General features: G+C 70.0%; 2 protein-coding genes across 4 annotated transcripts in view; both read right to left on the reverse strand.

Annotated features, from left to right (window-relative positions):
* Positions 1-11,202, reverse strand: part of FLNC (filamin C) — a 41,573-nt gene extending 30,371 nt beyond the window's left edge. For all 3 annotated transcript variants that reach the window (XM_087765234.1, XM_087765233.1, XM_087765235.1), the window contains exons 1-11: positions 10,672-11,202; positions 8,414-8,662; positions 7,330-7,427; positions 7,080-7,230; positions 6,099-6,217; positions 5,906-5,983; positions 5,603-5,765; positions 4,026-4,226; positions 3,212-3,349; positions 2,179-2,305; positions 961-1,097 (exon numbers count right to left, since the gene is read on the reverse strand). In XM_087765234.1, coding sequence (XP_087621360.1) covers positions 961-1,097; positions 2,179-2,305; positions 3,212-3,349; positions 4,026-4,226; positions 5,603-5,765; positions 5,906-5,983; positions 6,099-6,217; positions 7,080-7,230; positions 7,330-7,427; positions 8,414-8,662; positions 10,672-11,008 — 1,798 coding nt within the window. In that variant the 5' untranslated portion in view covers positions 11,009-11,202. The remainder of the gene's footprint in view (positions 1-960; positions 1,098-2,178; positions 2,306-3,211; positions 3,350-4,025; positions 4,227-5,602; positions 5,766-5,905; positions 5,984-6,098; positions 6,218-7,079; positions 7,231-7,329; positions 7,428-8,413; positions 8,663-10,671) is intronic.
* Positions 11,203-14,031: 2,829 nt separating this feature from the next.
* Positions 14,032-16,814, reverse strand: CCDC136 (coiled-coil domain containing 136). Its single transcript, XM_087764017.1, has 5 exons — positions 16,784-16,814; positions 15,802-16,107; positions 15,302-15,413; positions 14,201-14,306; positions 14,032-14,118 (listed from the first exon to the last, which is right to left on the reverse strand). The coding sequence occupies exons 1-5, from the start codon at positions 16,812-16,814 to the stop codon at positions 14,032-14,034; spliced, it is 642 nt and encodes a 213-aa protein (XP_087620143.1).
* Between the last annotated feature and the right edge of the window lie 92 nt (positions 16,815-16,906).

The raw sequence follows: 16,906 nt of genomic DNA on the forward strand, positions 1-16,906 counted from the left end.
CGTGGTGGCATCTAGGCCATGCCTGTGTCCCCAGGGTGGTGCCACCCCCTGTGTCCCCGTGGTGGTGACCCCCAGCCCGTGTCCTTGTCCCCAGTGTGGTGTCCCCCAGCCTGTGGCTGCTGCGGTGCCCTACAGCCTGTCCCCATGTTCCCAACAGGGTGGCACCTACTCCGTGCCCACGTCCCCACCACGGTGCCACCCAATGTCTCCCCATGTCCCCACCACAAAGTCCCCAGCCCCATGCCCACGTCCCCACCATGGTGCCACCCACCGTGTCTCCATATCCCCACCACGGTGTCACCCACTCCATACCCACATCCCCACCATGGTGTCCCCCACCCTGTGCCCACGTCCCCACCACGGTGCCACCCAACGTGTCTGCATGTCCCCACCACGGTGTCACCCACTCCGTACCCACGTCCCCACCACGGTGTCACCCAGCGTGTCCCCATGTCCCCACCACGATGTCACCCACCCCGTGCCCACGTCCCCACCACGGTGCCACCCACCGTGTCTCCATATCCCCACCACGGTGCCCCCCACCCCGTGCCCACCTCCCCACCACGGTGCCACCCAACGTGTCCCCACCACGGTGCCCCCCACCCCGTGCCCACCTCCCCACCACGGTGCCACCCAACGTGTCCCCACCACGGTGCCCCCCACCCCGTGCCCACCTCCCCACCACGGTGCCACCCAACGTGTCCCCACCACGGTGCCCCCCACCCCGTGCCCACCTCCCCACCACGGTGCCACCCAACGTGTCCCCACCACGGTGCCCCCCACCCCGTGCCCACCTCCACACCACGGTGCCACTCAACGTGTCCCCACCACGGTGCCCCCCCCCCCGTGCCCCCCCCCCCACCACGGTGCCACCCAACGTGTCCCCACCACGGTGCCCCCCACCCCGTGCCCACCTCCCCACCACGGTGCCACCCAACGTGTCCCCGTGCCCCCGCTCACCCAAGGTGCCGACTTCGGTGCCGACGGCCTCCACCACGAAGTCGGCCGACTTCCCCACCACGCCGCCCTCCAGCCCCGGCCCCCAGGCCCGCACCTTCTGGGCGCCCGCCTCGGGGGCCACCTGCACCTCGAAGGGGCTGCGGGCACCGCGTCAGCGCCGTCGGCCTCGCGTGTGCCTTGCACACCCGCCATGGGCCTCGCGCGCCCCCTCGCGCGCCCCCTCGCGCGCCCCCTCGCACCTATTGCGCACCCGTCACGTGCCACGCGCGCCCCTTGCACACCCACCATGCACCGTGCACACCCTCCACGCGCCTTGCACACCCCCTCCCACCTATTGCACACCCATCACATACCACACATGCCCCTTGCACACCCGCCATGGGCCTTGCACACCCACCATGCACCTTGCACACCTCCTCGCATGCCCCTTGCACCTATTGCACACCCATCACGTGCCACGCGCACCCCTTGCACACCCACCATGCACCTTGCACACCTTCCACGCGCCTTGCACACCTCCTTGCACGCCCCTCGCACCTATTGCGCACCCATCATGTACCACACTTGCCCCTTGCACACCCGCCATGGGCCTCGCGTGCCCTCCACGCACCTTGCGCGCCCTCCACCTGCCTTGCACACCCCCTTGCACGCTCCTTGCGTGCTAGGCACCTCCCTTGCACACCCCCATGTGCCTTGCGTGCTCCCCACGTGCAAGCTCCCTTGCGCACCCCTTGCACACCCCCATGTGCCTTGCATGTGCCTTGCACACCCCCTCGCACACTCCTCACACACCATGCACGCCCCTTGCACACCCTCCACGTACCTTGCTTGTACCTTGCACACTCCTCACACACCATGCATGCCCCTTGCACACCTCCCACATGCCTTGCTCATACCTTGCATGCCCCTTGCACGCCCCTTGCACACTCTCCACTCTCCAAAGTACATGCCTTGCTTGTACTTTGCACGCCCCTTGCACACCACGCGCACCCTCCACGTGCCTTGCTCGTCCCTTGCACCCCCCCTTGCACACCACGCACGCCCCCTTGCACACCCTCCACGCACCTTGCACGCTCCCCCTTTGCACGCACACCCCCCCCCCTTGCACATTCCCCCCCCCCCAGGCTCCCATGGGTGGGGGGGCGCGGGGGGGGGGGGTCCCATGGGTGGGGGGGTCAGGGTGTGGGGGGGTCCCATGGGTGGGGGGTGTCAGCTGACCTGCGGGGGATGGCGTAGCCGCCCCAGGTGATGGCCACCTGGTACTTGCCGGGCACCATGGGGTGGTACTCGCACTCGTAGACGCCATCGCCCGCGTCCCGCACCTTCACCGGCTCCTCCGTGCCCTCTGCGGACAGGACAGGCCCTTGCACGCCCGCGCCCTTGCACGCCCGCCCTTTGCATGCCCGCCTTTCCTTGCACCCATGTCCCTGCACCCTCACCCTCGCGTGCCTCCCCTTTGCACCCACGTCCTTGCACACCCCTGCCCTTTGCATGCACGCCCTTCCTCGCACCCACACCCTTGCACGCCCCCCCCCTTTTGCTCCCACGTCCTTGCACACCCCTGCCCTTGCACCCATGCACTTGCACACCCGCCCTTTGAGTGCACCCATGCCCCTGCACTCTCGCACCCGCACCCTTGCACACCCCTGCCTTTGCCCACCCACCCTTGCACCTGCACCCTTGCCCACCCCTGCCCTTTGCACGCCCGCCCTTCCTTGCACCCGTGTCCTTGCAGCCTTGCACGCGCACCCTTTGCACCCACAACCTTGCACACCCATCCTTGCCCCCACACCCCTTGCATGCACGCCCTTCCTTGCACCCATGTCCCTGCACCCTTGCACACCCCCCTTTGCACCCATGTTCTTGCACACCCCTGCCCTTGCACCCACACACCCTTGCACGCCTGCCCTTTGCATGCACCCATGTCCTTGCACCCACACACCCTTGCACACCCACCCTTTGCATGCACCCATGTCCTTGCACCCACGCACCCTTGCACACCCGCCCTTTGCATGCACCCATGTCCTTGCACCCGCACCCTTTGCACCCATGTCCTTGCACACCCCTGCCCTTGCACCCCCACCCTTTGCACGCACACTCTTTGCATGCACCCACGTCCCTGCACCCTTGCACCCGCACCCTTTGCACCCACGTCCTCGCACGCCCCTGCCCTTTGCATGGACACCCTTTCTTGCACCCACGTCCTTGCACCCACGCCCTTGCACCCCCAGCCGCGCCCTCGCACACTCACTGGGCCCCTTGACGAGCACCCGCAGCTCCCCGGTGCCGGCGCCCTTGGTGAGCACCCTGAAGTCGGCCGTCTCCCGCACCCGCACGCCCTTGGGCTGCAGCCCCCGGCCGGTGGCCCGGCACGCCGAGGGGGTGCACGCTGCGGCACGGCGGCACCCTCAGCACCCATGGGTGCTGGGGGGGCCCAGGCTGGGGTGTCCCCCCCCCACCCAGGGAAGGGCTTATGGGCACCGCTGGGGACGCGGGGTGGGGGCAGAGGGGGGGATTGGGGACACCCTGGGGACTGAGGGGTGCCATGGGGTCCCCAGGGGCATAAGGGTGCCATGGATGGACATGGGGACACCCTGGGAACGTAAGGGACCCATGGGGACACCTGGGGACAGAGGTGTGCCATTGGGACACCTTGGGGACATCAGGGACCCACGGGGACACCCTGGGGACAGAGGGGTGCCATTGGGACACCTTGGGGACATAAGGGACCCATGGGGACACCCCGGGACTGAGGGGTGCCATGGGGTCCCCAGGGGCATAAGGATGCCATGGAAGGACATGGGGACACCCTGAGGACAGAGGGGTGTCATGGGGACACCCTGGGGACATGAGGGGTGCCGTTGGGACACCTTGGGGACATAAGGGACCCATGGGGACACCCTGGGACTGATGGGTGTCCCAGGGACACCCTGGGGACAGAGGGTGCCATGGGGCCACCGTGGGCACTGATGGGTCCCATGGGGCCACCCGGGGAATTGATGGGTGTCACGGGGCCACCATGGCCACCCCCGGCTGCCACAGTGGGGACCCGGGACAGGTCTCACCTTCAGCTACGTTGACAGTGAAGGGGCTCTTGGGGATCTGGGCGCCGGCGTAGGTGACGCAGACGGTGTGGGGCCCCTCCAGGACGGGCCGGTAGGTGCAGCGGTAGATGTTGTCCCCTTTGTCCTCCAGCATCACCTCCACCGTGTCCCGCCGGCCCTGGGGGTCCACGATCACCACGCCCACGTCGCCCGGGCCAGCCCCTGCCACCGCGAGGACATGGGCTCAGTGCCACCAGGCCACGCCACGGCCGTGCCACCATGAGAACATGGTGCCAGTGCCACTAAGCCATGCCGTGGCCATGCCACCAGGAGGACACGGCCCCAGAGCCACCAGGCCACGCCATGGCCGTGCCACCAGGAGGACATGGTGCCAGTGCCACTAAGCCATGCCGTGGCCATGCCACCAGAGCCACAAGGCCACGCCATGGCCAGGCCACTGTGAGGACGTGGCCTCGGTGCCACCAGGCCATCCCATGGCCATGCCACCATAAAGACGTGGCCCCAGAGCCGCCTGCCATGCCAGGGCCATGCCACCAGGAGGAGCCATGAGGCCACGCCATGGTCACGCCACACCTCAGTGTCCCCTGGTCATGTCACGGCAAGGACGTGACCCCAGTGCCACCAGGCCATGACACAGTGAGGACCACCCGGCCAAGCCAGGGCAAGGACACGGGCTCAGTGCCACCCAGCCACGTCATTGCTGTGCCACCATAAGGACATGATATCAGTGCCACCTGGCCATGCCATGGCCGTGCCACCAGAGCCACCAGGCCATGCCATGGCCACGCCACCATGAGGACACGGCCCCAGAGCCACCAGGCCATCCTATGGCCATGCCACCATGAGGAGGTGGCCTCAGTGCCACCCAGCACCACTGTGGCCATGCCACCATGAGGACACGGCCTCAGAGCCACAAGGCCATGCCACGGTCATGCCACACCTCAGTGTCCCCTGGTCACGTCACGGCAAGGACATGACCCCAGCACCACCACGGCCATGCCACCATGAGGACACGGCCCCAGAGCCGCCAGGCCATCCCATGGCCACAAGGACACAGTCTCAGTGCCACCCAGCCATGCCATGGCCATGCCATCATGAGGACGTGGCTCCAGAGCCACAAGGCCATGTCACGGCCATGCCACCAGGAGGATGTGGCCTCAGTGCCACCCAGCCATCCCATGGCCACGCCACCATGAGGACACAGTCTCAGTGCCACCAGGCCACGCCATGGCCATGCCACCATGAGGACGTAGCCCCAGAGCCACCAGGCCCTCCCACGGCCGTGCCATGAGAAGGACACGGTCTCAGTGCCACCCAACCACGCCATGGCCACGCCACCATGAGGACGTAGTCTCAGTGCCACTAAGCCACGCCATGGCCATGCTGCCATGAGAACACGTCCCCAGAGCCACCAGGTCATCCCATGGCCACGCCACCATGAAGACATGCCCTCAATGTCACCCAGCACCACCACGGCCATGCCACACCTCAGTGCCACCGGCCCATGCCAACGTCCCCGCACCTCCCTGGAGCGGTGACCCCCTCCCCCTCCCTGCGTGGTGGCCACCAGAGCCCACCTGCGGTGTAGATGTCGAAGTAGGTGGGCTTGTTGGCCACGTTGCCGACGGGCTCCAGGCCGGGGCCGCGCGCTGTCACCTTGCTGGCGTCCCCAAGGGCCATGCCCACATTGACGCCGAAGGGGCTCTTGTCGATGTTCTGCCCCGCGAACAGCACCGTCACCTGCGGGACACGGAGGGGTCAGGGGTGGCCGCGTCCCCCACCGCCAACCGGGGGCACCCCGGTGACCACGCCAGAGGGCACACGAAGCGGGGGACCCCCCCCGCCAGGGACCCCTGGGACGTGGGCGGGTGGGCGCTCACCTTGTGCAGCCCCCCGACCTTGGGCACGTAGGTGACACTGTACGTCCTCTTCTTGTCGTTGTTGGGGACCACCTTGGCCTGGCGGGAACCCCCCAAAAATGGAGAGAGGTGACATGGAGACGGAGAGATGGGAGGACCCCCACCCAGGGGGGCGCTGGGGGGACCCAGGCGTTGGGGTGCCCCCCACCCTTACCTCCTCAGTGTGACCCTCGGGGTCCTCGACGTAGACCAGGACCTCGCCCACCCCCGCCTCGAGGGTCTCCACCGTGAACTGCGCCGGCTTCAGCACCACGTTGCCCTGGGGCTCGATGCCTGCGGGACCCCGGGGGTCAGGGTGGCCCCCACCCATCACCCCGGGGCGGGCACCCCGACCCCCAGACCCCCTCAGCCCCCCACAGCCTGGGACATCCAGGTGGCCCTTGGAGGTGGCAGGGGGTCCCTGGGGACCCCCAGGTGTGGAGGGGACTTTGGGGGGTCCCTGGGCACGGGGGGGACCCTGGGGTTGAAAGGGACCCTGGGGGTCACCCTTGTGCCATGTCACCCCTGTGCCTGGTCCCCGTGTCCCCCCCAGGTCCCCCCTTGCCCTGCCCCATGCCCCCCATGTCCATGACCATGCTGTCCCCCCATGCCACCCCTGTGCCTGGCCACCGTGTCCCCCCATGTCCCTCTGTGCCCCTCCATGTCCCCTCCCCATGCCACCCCTGGCCATGGTGTCCCCCCATGCCACCCCTGTCCCTGGCCACCGTGTCCCCCATGTCCCCCCACGTCCCCCCATGTCCCCCCATGCCCATGACCATGCTGTCCCCCCATGCCACCTCCGTCCCTGGCCACCATGTCCCCCATGTCCCCCCATGTTCATGACCACGGTGTCCCCCCATGCCACCCCCGTCCCTGGCCACCGTGTCCCTCCATGTCCCCCATGTCCACGACCACGGTGTCCCCCCATGCCACCCCTGTCCCTGGCCACCGTGTCCCCCATGTCCCCCCATGCCCATGACCACAGTGTCCCCCCATGCCGCCCCTGTCCCTGGCCACCATGTCCCCCATTTCCCCCCCTGCCCGCGACCAAGGTGTCCCCCCACGCCACCCCCATCCCTGGCCACCATGTCCCCCCGTGCCCACGACCACGGTGTCCCCCCACGCCACCCCACCCCAGCCCCGCGTCCCCCCGTACCGGGCCCGTAGGCGCGGGCGCGCGCGGGCTGGGGCTGCCGTGCGCGCAGGGGGGCCCCCGGCTTCAGCTTGGCCTTGGGGAACTGGGAGAGGTAGGTCATCACCGAGTGCTCGTCCACGTTGGGGTCCACGATCTCCTCGGGGGCGATCACCTGGGGGGACAGGGACACCCCGACGCCCGTCAGCCCCTCCTGCCACCCACCCAGGGGCCCCTCTCTGGGGACGCCGGGCTCTCCCAGTGCTCCCAGTACCTGGGGGACGCCCAGCCAGTCGTCAGCCTGCTGCATGGCCTCCCGGGCGTTCTGCACCGGCTGGTTGGGGTCCCAGCTCTCCCAGTCCGGGCACAGACCTGGTATGGGGGGGGGGCATCAGGCGGGCACCCCCACCCTGCCGGAGGTCAGCACCCCCTTCCCACCCCCGCGCCCTCTTGCTCCCACAGCTTCCCAGTGCCCCCCCCAGCATCCCCCAGTGCCCTCCAGCACCTCCCAGTGCCCCCCCAGCATCCCCCAGTGCTCCCCAGCACCTCCCAGTGCCCTCCCAGCACCCCATCCCACCACTGCTGGGGGGGCGGCTGCCCCCCATTACCCCTCCCCCCCAGTGCCCCACAGACTGGGGGTGCAGCTGCCCCCCATAGCCTGCGCCCCGCACTCCCACTAATTGGGGTGCAATTGCCCCCCCATGCCCTGGGCCCCCCATGCCCCCGAGCCCCCTGCCCACCTCCCGGGGGGGCACTCGCCCCCCTAACCCTGGCCCCCACAAACCCTGTGCCCCCCAATCCCACTAACTGGGGGTGCCGCTGCCACCCAAGCCCCCATGCCCAGCACCCAGAGGTGCAAAGCCCCCCCTGGCCGCCCGCCCCCCGGGCCCTCGTCCCCCCCGATGCCCCCCATGACCCCATGTCTCCCTGTACCCCCCATGCCCCCGATGCCCCCCGAGCCCCCCATACCCCCTGTACCGCCCGTGCCCCCGTACCCCCATGTCCCCCTGATGCCCCCTGTGCCCCCCATGTCCCCCTGATGCTCCCCATGCCCCCCGAGCCCCCCGTCCCCCCCATACCCCCATGTCCCCCTCATGCCCCCCATGTCTTCCCATGCCCCTATGTCTCCCCATACACCCCATGCCCCCCATGTCCCCCTGATGCCCCCTGTGCCCCCCATGTCTCCCCATGCCCCCCATGTCTCCCCATGCACCCCAAGCCCCCCGATGCCCCCCATGCCCCTGTGCCCCCCCGTACCCCCATGTCCCCCTGATGCCCCCCGTACCCCCCGAGCCCCCCGTACCCCCATGTCCCCCTGATGCCCCCCGTACCCCCCGAGCCCCCCGATGCCCCCGTACCGGGCGCGCAGTTGTCGACCAGGGCGCCCAGGGCCTTGCCGTCCTGCCAGTCCCGGTTGAAGTTGGTGATGGGCAGCTGGGGCACCTTGTTCTGGATCCAGCCCAGCAGGCGCTGCTTGGGGGTCTGCCGCCGCGCCTCCTCCTCCTCCTCGTCCTCCCACATGGGCATGGAGATGGAGTAGTGCAGGATCAGCGTCCAGATCAGCCCCAGGATCAGCTTCAGGTTCCCGTCCACGATGGCCTTGCTGTCTGCGGGGAGAGCGGGGCGTCGGGGACGGCGGCACGGGGGGGCACGGCCACCCCACGGCCACCCCGGGGCACGGGGTGGGGGTCCCGGCCACCCCATTGCCACCCCACTGCCACCCCAGGGACACCCCAGGGCATGGGTGGGGGTCCCAGCCACGCCACTGCCACCCCAGGGCATGGGTGGGGGGTCCCGGCCACCCCAGGGACCCCCCAGGGACACACGTAGGGGTCCCAGCCACCCCACTGCCAGCCTGGGGACACCCAGAGCATGGGTGGGGGTCCCAGCTACCCAAGGGACCTCCCCAGGGCACACGAGGGGTACCTGCCACCCCCCTGCCACCCCAGGGCATGGGTGGGGGTCCCGGCCACCCCATCGCCAGCCTGGGGACACCCCGAAACCCCTCGGCACCGTCCCCCCTGCCCCCCCCCAGCAGCACCCCGAGCCCCCCCCCCCAGCCGGGGCACCCTCACCCCCACGGCAGCGGGGGGGGGACCCCAACATCCCACGGGACAGGGCCGGGGGGGGACACCCTCACAGCACCCTGGGGGTCCCCATCCAAGCACCCTGGGGGTCCGGGACCCCCCCAGCACCCTGGGGTCCCCCCACTCGCACCCCGGGGGTCCCCGGCCCTGGGTGGGTGCCGGGATGGGGAAACTGAGGCAGGGGGCGGCTCGGGCCGGAGGGGGGGGGGGGGAAGGGAGGCCCCCGGCATCCCGACCCCTCCCCCACCGGCCTGCAGAGAGGTCCGGCCCCTCCCCCTCCCCTCCCCCCCCGGGCGGAGAGCGAATCCAGGCGCCCCCCCCCCCCCAACGATCGCGTTTTGGGAGGAAAAGGGCTGCAGATGGGGGCGGGGGGGGCAACATCTGGGGGGGGTCACCCCAACATCTGGGGGGGCAACACCTGAGGGGGCACCCCAACATCTGGGGGAGCAACATCGGGGGGCACCCCAACATCTGGGGGCAACATCTGGGGGGGCAACATCTGGGGCTCAGGCCCCGCCCCCGCACCCACCCAGCCTGGGTGTGCACGAGTGGGTGTGCAAGGGGAGGGGGGGTGCGCGGGTGGGTGTGCAAGGGCACCACCTTGCCACGCAAGGCCGCGCGTGCAAGCCCGGCGGAGGCAGGGCGTGAGCGTGCAAGCGGGCGTGCGAGGGGCGAGCGTGCGAGGGGCGAGCGTGCGAGGGGCGAGCCCCCCGACCCCTCCGCCGTGCGCCGGCTCCTTGCACGATTGCGTGTGCAAGCCGGAGCCCCACGGCCCCGCACCGAGCCCCTCGCACCAGGACCGGAGCCCTGGCACGACCGGGCCTTGCACGCCCCCTCGCACAGGGGTCAGGCCCACAGCACAGCCCCTGCACACTCGTCCCCCATTCCCACTCCTCCCCTGCCCTTGCTCTTGCACACTCGTCCCATTCCCACTCCTACCTTGCATGCTCACCCCTGCCCTTGCACACTCGCTGCTCATTCCTTGCCCGCCGCCGCCCTTGCACACTCACCCCTCGCTCCCACTCCTCCATCACCCCATCCTTGCACACTCACCCCTTGTTCCCTCTTGTCCATCATCTCTGCCCTTGCACACTCAATCCCCATTCTCATTTGTCCATCAGCCTTCCTCTTGCACACTCACACCCTCGCTCACACTCCCACCCTCGCACGCTCACCCCTGCCCTTGCACACTCACCCCTCCCATGCCTTCGTCACCCCTGCCCTTGCACACTCAATCCCCATTCTCACTCCTCCATCACCCCCGCCCTTGCACACTCAACCCCCCTTCTCTCCTGTCCATCACCCCTGCCCTTGCACACTCACCCCTCGCTCCCACGCCTCCATCACCCCTACCCTTGCACACTCACCCCTCACTCCCTCTTGTCCATCACCCCTGCCCTTGCACACTCACCCCTCGCTCCCACGCCTCCATCACCCCTGCCCTTGCACACTCAATCCCCATTCTCCCTTGTCCATCACCCCTGCCCTTGCACACTCCCCCCTCGCTCCCCCCCCCCTTGCACACTCACCGATGGAGACCAGCTTGATGTGCTCCCTCTCCAGGAACTCCAAGGCCACCGAGACGTTCTCCAGCTTCATCTGGCGAAAGTTGGGGCGCGGGTGGTACTTGCGCCCCATCTTCTTCTGGCTGAGGACCTCCAGGAGGGCGATGAGGCGCAGGCCGTCGCTCAGGTCCCGCTGCAGGTCCCCGATGCGCTTGTGAACGCACTTGAGGTGCTCGTTGCACCAACGGGTGAAGGTGTTTTGCTGGATCTTCTTCCAAGGAGCGTCTTCCGCCAGGTCCTTCTCGGTGGCCGGCAGCTCCTCCGCCTCCTCGCCCGGCTGCGTCTCGTAGGTGGAATTCATGGCGGTGGGTGCTGGGGGCGGTGGGTGCTGGGGGGGGGCTGTAGATCAGGCTGGGGCTTGGTGGCCTGGGTTGGGGTCCTGGGTCACTCCTGGTGTCCTCAGTGAGGGTCCTGGGCGGGTGCTTGGGTCCTGGGTGGGGGTCCTGGTCTGTCCTGGTGCCCTGAAGGGATCCCGGATCAGTGCTGAGGTCCTGGGTGGGGGTCCCGGATCAGTCCCGGTGCCTTGAAGGGGTCCTGGGTGGGTGCTGGGGTCCTGTGTGGGGGTCCCAGATCAGTGCTGGGGTCCTGGGTGGGGGTCCTGGATCAGTCCCGGTGCCTTGAAGGGGTCCTGGGTGGGTGCCGGGGTCCTGGGTGGGGGTCCCGGATTAGTGCTGGGGTCCTGAGTCAATGTGGGTGCCCGGGGTGGGGTCCCGGTTCCCGGTGGCAATGCCGGTGGCGGGGGACGGTGTCCTGGGTGGGGGTCCCGGGTCGATCCCGGTGCCGTGGGTGGGTGCTGGGGTCCTGGGTGGGGTCCCGGTTCCCGGTGTCACCCCAGTGCCCGGGGACGGCGTCCCGGTGTCCCGGGTCAGTCCCGGGTAGGTGCCAGTGCCCGGTATGGGGTCCCAATTCCCAGTCTCGGTCCCAGTGCCGAAGGCCGGTGTCCTGGATCGATCCCAGTACAAGTTCCCGGGGAGCAGAACCGGTTCCCGGGGGCTCAGTTCCCGGTTCCCGATGTCGGTTCCCGGTGCCTTTCCCAGTTCCCGGTGGGATCCCGGAGCAGAGCGGTGGTTCCCGGTGGGATCCGGGTGGGGGTCCCGGAGCAGAGCGGCGGTTCCCGGTGGGATCCGGGTGGGATCCGGGTGGGGGTCCCGGAGCGGAGCGGCGGTTCCCGGTGGGATCCGGGTGGGATCCCGGGGTCCGGGAGCGATTCCCGGTGGGATCCGGATGGGGGTCCCGGAGCGGAGCGGCGGTTCCTGGGGTCCGGAGCGGTTCCCGGTGGGGTCCCGGAGCGGAGCAGCGGTTCCCGGTGGGGTCCCGGGGTCCGGAGCGGGGTCTCGGTGGGGTCCCGGTGGGGGAGCGGGGTCCGGGTGGGTTCCCGGTGCCGGGGGCGGCGGGCGGCGAGTGGCGGCTCCGGGGGCGGCGGCGGCTTTAAGGGCTGCCCCGGCCCCGCCCGGCCCCGCGGCCACGGGGAGGGGCGGGGGGGCCTGACCGCAGCCGCTATTTATAGCCCCCAAACCCGGCACCCGCGGGCACCGGCGCCCCCAGACCCGGCTCCGTAACCCCGGCACCCCCGAACCCCGGCACCCCAAACACCGGCACCCCCAAACCCCCAGACACCGTAAAACCAGCACCCCCAAACCCCGGCACCCCCAAACTCCGGCACCACAACGCCGGCACCCCCAAACCCCGGCACCCCCAAACCCCCAGACACTGTAACACCACCACCCCGGCACCCCCAAACCTCAAAACCCCGGCACCCCCAAACCCCCATACACCAGCACCCCAGAAACCCCCGCACCCCCAAACCCCGGCACCCCCAAATCCTGGCACCCCCGCACCCAGAAACCACCCAAACCCCGCCACCTTCAAACCTTGGCACCCCCGCACCCCAAAACCCTGGCACCCTGAAATGCCCTCAACACCGGCACCCCAAAACCTCAGCACCCCAGCACCCCGATAGCCCAGGCACCCCAGCACCCCGGCACCCCAATACCTGGCACCCCAATACCCAGCACCCCAATACCTGGCACCCCAATACCCAGCACCCCGGCACCCCAACACCCGGCACCCCAATACCCCAGCACCCTGGCACCCCAATACCCAGCACCCCAATACCTGGCACCCCAATACCCCAGGCACCCTGAGCACCCCAATACCCATCATCCCAGCACCCCGATACCAGGCATCCCAGTACCCTGTGCAGCCGGGCACCCCAATACCCCAGGCACCCCGAGACACCCCAATACCGGGCACCCTGACACCCCAGGCACCAGAGCACCCCAAGATCTGGCACCCCAATACCGGGCACCCCAATACCCCAAGCACCCCAATACCCACCACCCCGAGCACCCCAACACCTGGCCCCCAGCACCCCAACACCCCAGCACCCCAACACCCCAACACCCTGTCACCCCAACACCATGACACCCCAGCACCCCAACACACCCCGACACCCCAACACCCCCCCCCCCAAAGACCCCTCAAGACCCTCACTCACTCGGGGACCCCCCAGGAGACTCCGCCGGGACCCCCCACTCAGGACCCCCCACTCAGGACCCCCTCCCTCAGGACCCCCAACCCCCCCCCCGTTGGCTCAAGCCTCGGCCATGCCTCAGTTTCCCCATACGGGTGGAGGGGGGGGGCACACACTTGGGTGCTGGGTGCTCCGGGCCTGGGGCCTTTGGGTGGGTGGGGGGTGTCATTTTTTTGGGGGTGGGGTGGGGGTATCAGGTTCCCCCCGGTTCCGGTGTCTGTCCGCCAGCGTCACCGTCACCGCGTCACCGCTGGCCACCCGCCCTGGAAGCTTCCAGCGGGTGGGGGGGCGGGGGGGGGGCACCCATGGAGGGGGGGGGGGACACAGCAGGGCGCCCGGGATCCTCACACACCCCCCCCCCCCGTGACTCAGTTTCCCCACGGCGAGGAGTTCCCTGGGTGGGTGCCGCTGGCCGGGGCGAGGGTGCACCCCAGGGTGACAGCGGGTGGCGGGGGGGTGACGATGGCCCCGCCGCCTGCGCCAGCGCCTAAAAATAACCCAGCGACTCAGAGCCACGCACCCGGCACCCAAAATACCCCGGGGGGGGGACGGACGGACGGACGGACACGTGTGGGGGGGGACAGCGGGGTGCACCCATGGGTGGCGGCTGCACCCCGGGGACCCTCGCACCGACAGCAGGCGTGCAGGGGTGCATTGGGTGTATTGATCCAGGGGGGTCGGGGGGGGTCAGGGTGTCCGGAGGGGTCAGGGTGCGCGGGGGGGGGGGGGTCAGGGGGGTCCAGGGGGGGTCAGGGTGCCCGCCGCAGGGGTCAGGGTGCCCGCCGGGGGCCTCAGCTCTGCTTCAGGCGGGGGTAGAGGAAGATGATGGTGGAGGCCACGACGAAAAGGAGGAAGGGCCTGAGCCCACCCGTGGTCTCCTGGGGAGGGGACGGGCGTCAGGGCCACCCCCACGGCGGTGGCACCCCGAGTCCCCTGTGTCCCCGTGTCCCCCCCCGTTACCTGGCTCTGGGTCCCCTCCGGGCACCAGGGCTGGGCGGCCTCGGGGTCCTCGGGGTGGGGGGACACCGGGGGGGGACCCTCTGCGTCCTCCAGCCCCTCAGGGCACCTGCGGGAGTTGGGGGGACATGGCCAGGGGACAGGGGGACACTGGGGACGGGGACAGGGGGACATGGCCATGGGGACAGGAGGGACACAGCTGGGGGGCACGGGGGACTTGGTCGGGGGGCACTGGGAATGTGGCTGGGGGGCACAGGGGACATGGGGACGGGGGGGACATGGGGACAGGGAGGACATGGCTGGGGAGCACAGGGGACATGGGGATGGGGGGGACATGGGGATATGGCCGTGGGGACAGAGGGACATGGCCGGCGGGCACAGGGGACATGGCTGGGTGGCACAGGGGACATGGGGACAGGGGGACATGGGGACAGGGGGGACATGGCCATGGGGACAAGGGGACATGGCCAGGGGGCACAGGGGACCTGGGGACAGGGGACATGGGGACAGGGGGGACATGGCCATGGGGACAGGGGACATAACTGGGGGCCACAGAAGACATGGCCAAGGGGACAAGGGGGACATGGCCATGGGGACAGGGGAGACATGGCCAGGGGGCACAGGGGACCTGGGGACAGGGGACATGGGGACAGGGGGGACATGGCCATGGGGACAGGGGACATAACTGGGGGGCACAGAAGACATGGCCAAGGGGACAAGGGGGACATGGTCATGGGGACAGGGGAGACATGGCCAGGGGGCACCAGGAACACGGCCATGGGGACAGGGGACAGGGGATGGGGGGACATGGCCAGGGGCACATGGACAAGGTGACAAGGGGCACATGGCCGTGGGGACAGGGGGGACATGGCCAGGGGCCCATGGTCATGGGGACAGGGGGGACATGGGTCAGGGGATACAGGGGACACGGACAGGGGCACCGGGAATGTGGCCATGGGGACAGCGGACATGGGGACAGCGGGGACATGGCAATGCGGACACAGGGGACATGGGGACAGGGGCCACGTATGGGGCCATGTCCCGGAGGGGACACGGGCAGGGACACGGAGGTGCCACGGGGTCTCGGGGGCCGCGGGGCGGTACCGGTGGTGGCGGCTGTCGCGGAGGTGCCAGCAGAGGCGGTGGTGACGCTGCCGCAGCGCCCGGTGCTCCGTGCCCAGCGCCTCCTGCTGCGCCCGCAGCCTGGCCAGCTCCTCTGCGCGGCACCGCCGCCTCAGCCCCACGGCGCCGTGGCCACCACCCCGCCACGCCATGGCCACCAACCCACCACGCCATGGCCACCACCACACCATGGCCACCATCCCACTACACCATAGCCACCACCCCACCACACCATGCCCACCAACGCACCACGCCATGGCCACCACCCTGCCACACCATGGCCACCACCACACCATCCCATGGCCACCATCCCACCACACCATGGCCACCATCCCACCACACCATGGCCATCATCCCACCACAGCACAGCCATCATCCCACCATCCCACAGCCACCATCCCACCATCCCACGGCCACCATCCTACTACACCATGGACACCACCCCACCACCTCATGGCCACCTCCCTGCCCCGCCCCGGCACCTTGGAGCCGTGCCACCTCGGCGGTGGCACGCCGGTGCTGCTGGTCCCTCCGGCGAGCCTCGGCCCGCAGCACGGTGGCCTCCAGCTGGTACTGGCCACAGAGCTCCTGCCTGCGCCACACCTCTGCCCGCAGCCCGGCCACCTCCTCCCGCAAGCGGGCGACCTCGGCGGCCTGCTGCCCGGCCTCCGCCGCCGCCGCTGCCCGCTCTGCCTGCGCCAGCGCCAGCGCCCGCTCCAGCTGCCCCCGCTGGGCTGCCTGCCCTGCCTGCAGGGCGCCCAGCTCTGCCTGCAGCGCCCGCAGCTCCCCTGCCAGAGGGGAGGCGTGGGTGACGCCGCGCGGGGGGCACCCGGCGCGGACCGGGGGGTGCCAGTGGTCATGGGTGCCCCTCCTCGGGGTGCTCATCCCCATGGGGTCCCCGTCCCTAGGGGTCCCCATCCCTGGGGTGCCCATCCCTGGGGGTGCCCATCCCTGGGGGTCCTTGTCCCCATGGGGTGCCCCTCCTCGGGGTGCCCATCCCTATGGGGTGCCCATCCCTGGGGGTCCCCGTCCCTGGGGTCCCCATCCCTGGGGGTCCTTGTCCCCATGGGGTGCCCCTCCTCGGGGTGCCCATCCCTATGGGGTGCCCATCCCTATGGGGTGCCCATCCCTGGGGGTCCCCGTCCCTGGGGGTCCCCATCCCTGGGGGTCATTGTCCCCATGGGGTGCCCCTCCTCAGGGTGTCCATCCCTATGGGGTGCCCATCCCTGGGGGTCCCCGTCCCTGGGGTCCCCGTCCCTGGGGTGCCCATCCCTGTGGGTCCCCATCCCTGGGGGTCCTTGTCCCCATGGGGTGCCCCTCCTCGGGGTGCCCATCCCTATGGGGTGCCCATCCCTGGGGGTCCCCATCCTTGGGGTGCCTGTCCCTGAGGGTCCCCACCCCATGGGGTGCCCCTTTTTTGGGGTGCCCGTCCCTGGGGTGGGGGTCCCCGGCCCCCCGACTCACTGCAGGCAGAGGGGGAGGCGCTGAGGTCCATGGCCCCCCCACCTCGGGCACCCCACGCCCTGTGACCGTCCCCCGGGTGACAGTCCCCAGGGCTGGCATCGCTGGTTGCCCTGGCAACCGCCT

The sequence above is a fragment of the Nipponia nippon genome, unplaced genomic scaffold, assembly GCF_047370975.1.
Source record: "Nipponia nippon isolate SJK-2023a ecotype South Korea unplaced genomic scaffold, ASM4737097v1 scaffold_3, whole genome shotgun sequence".
Classification (NCBI taxonomy): Eukaryota; Metazoa; Chordata; class Aves; order Pelecaniformes; family Threskiornithidae; genus Nipponia; species Nipponia nippon.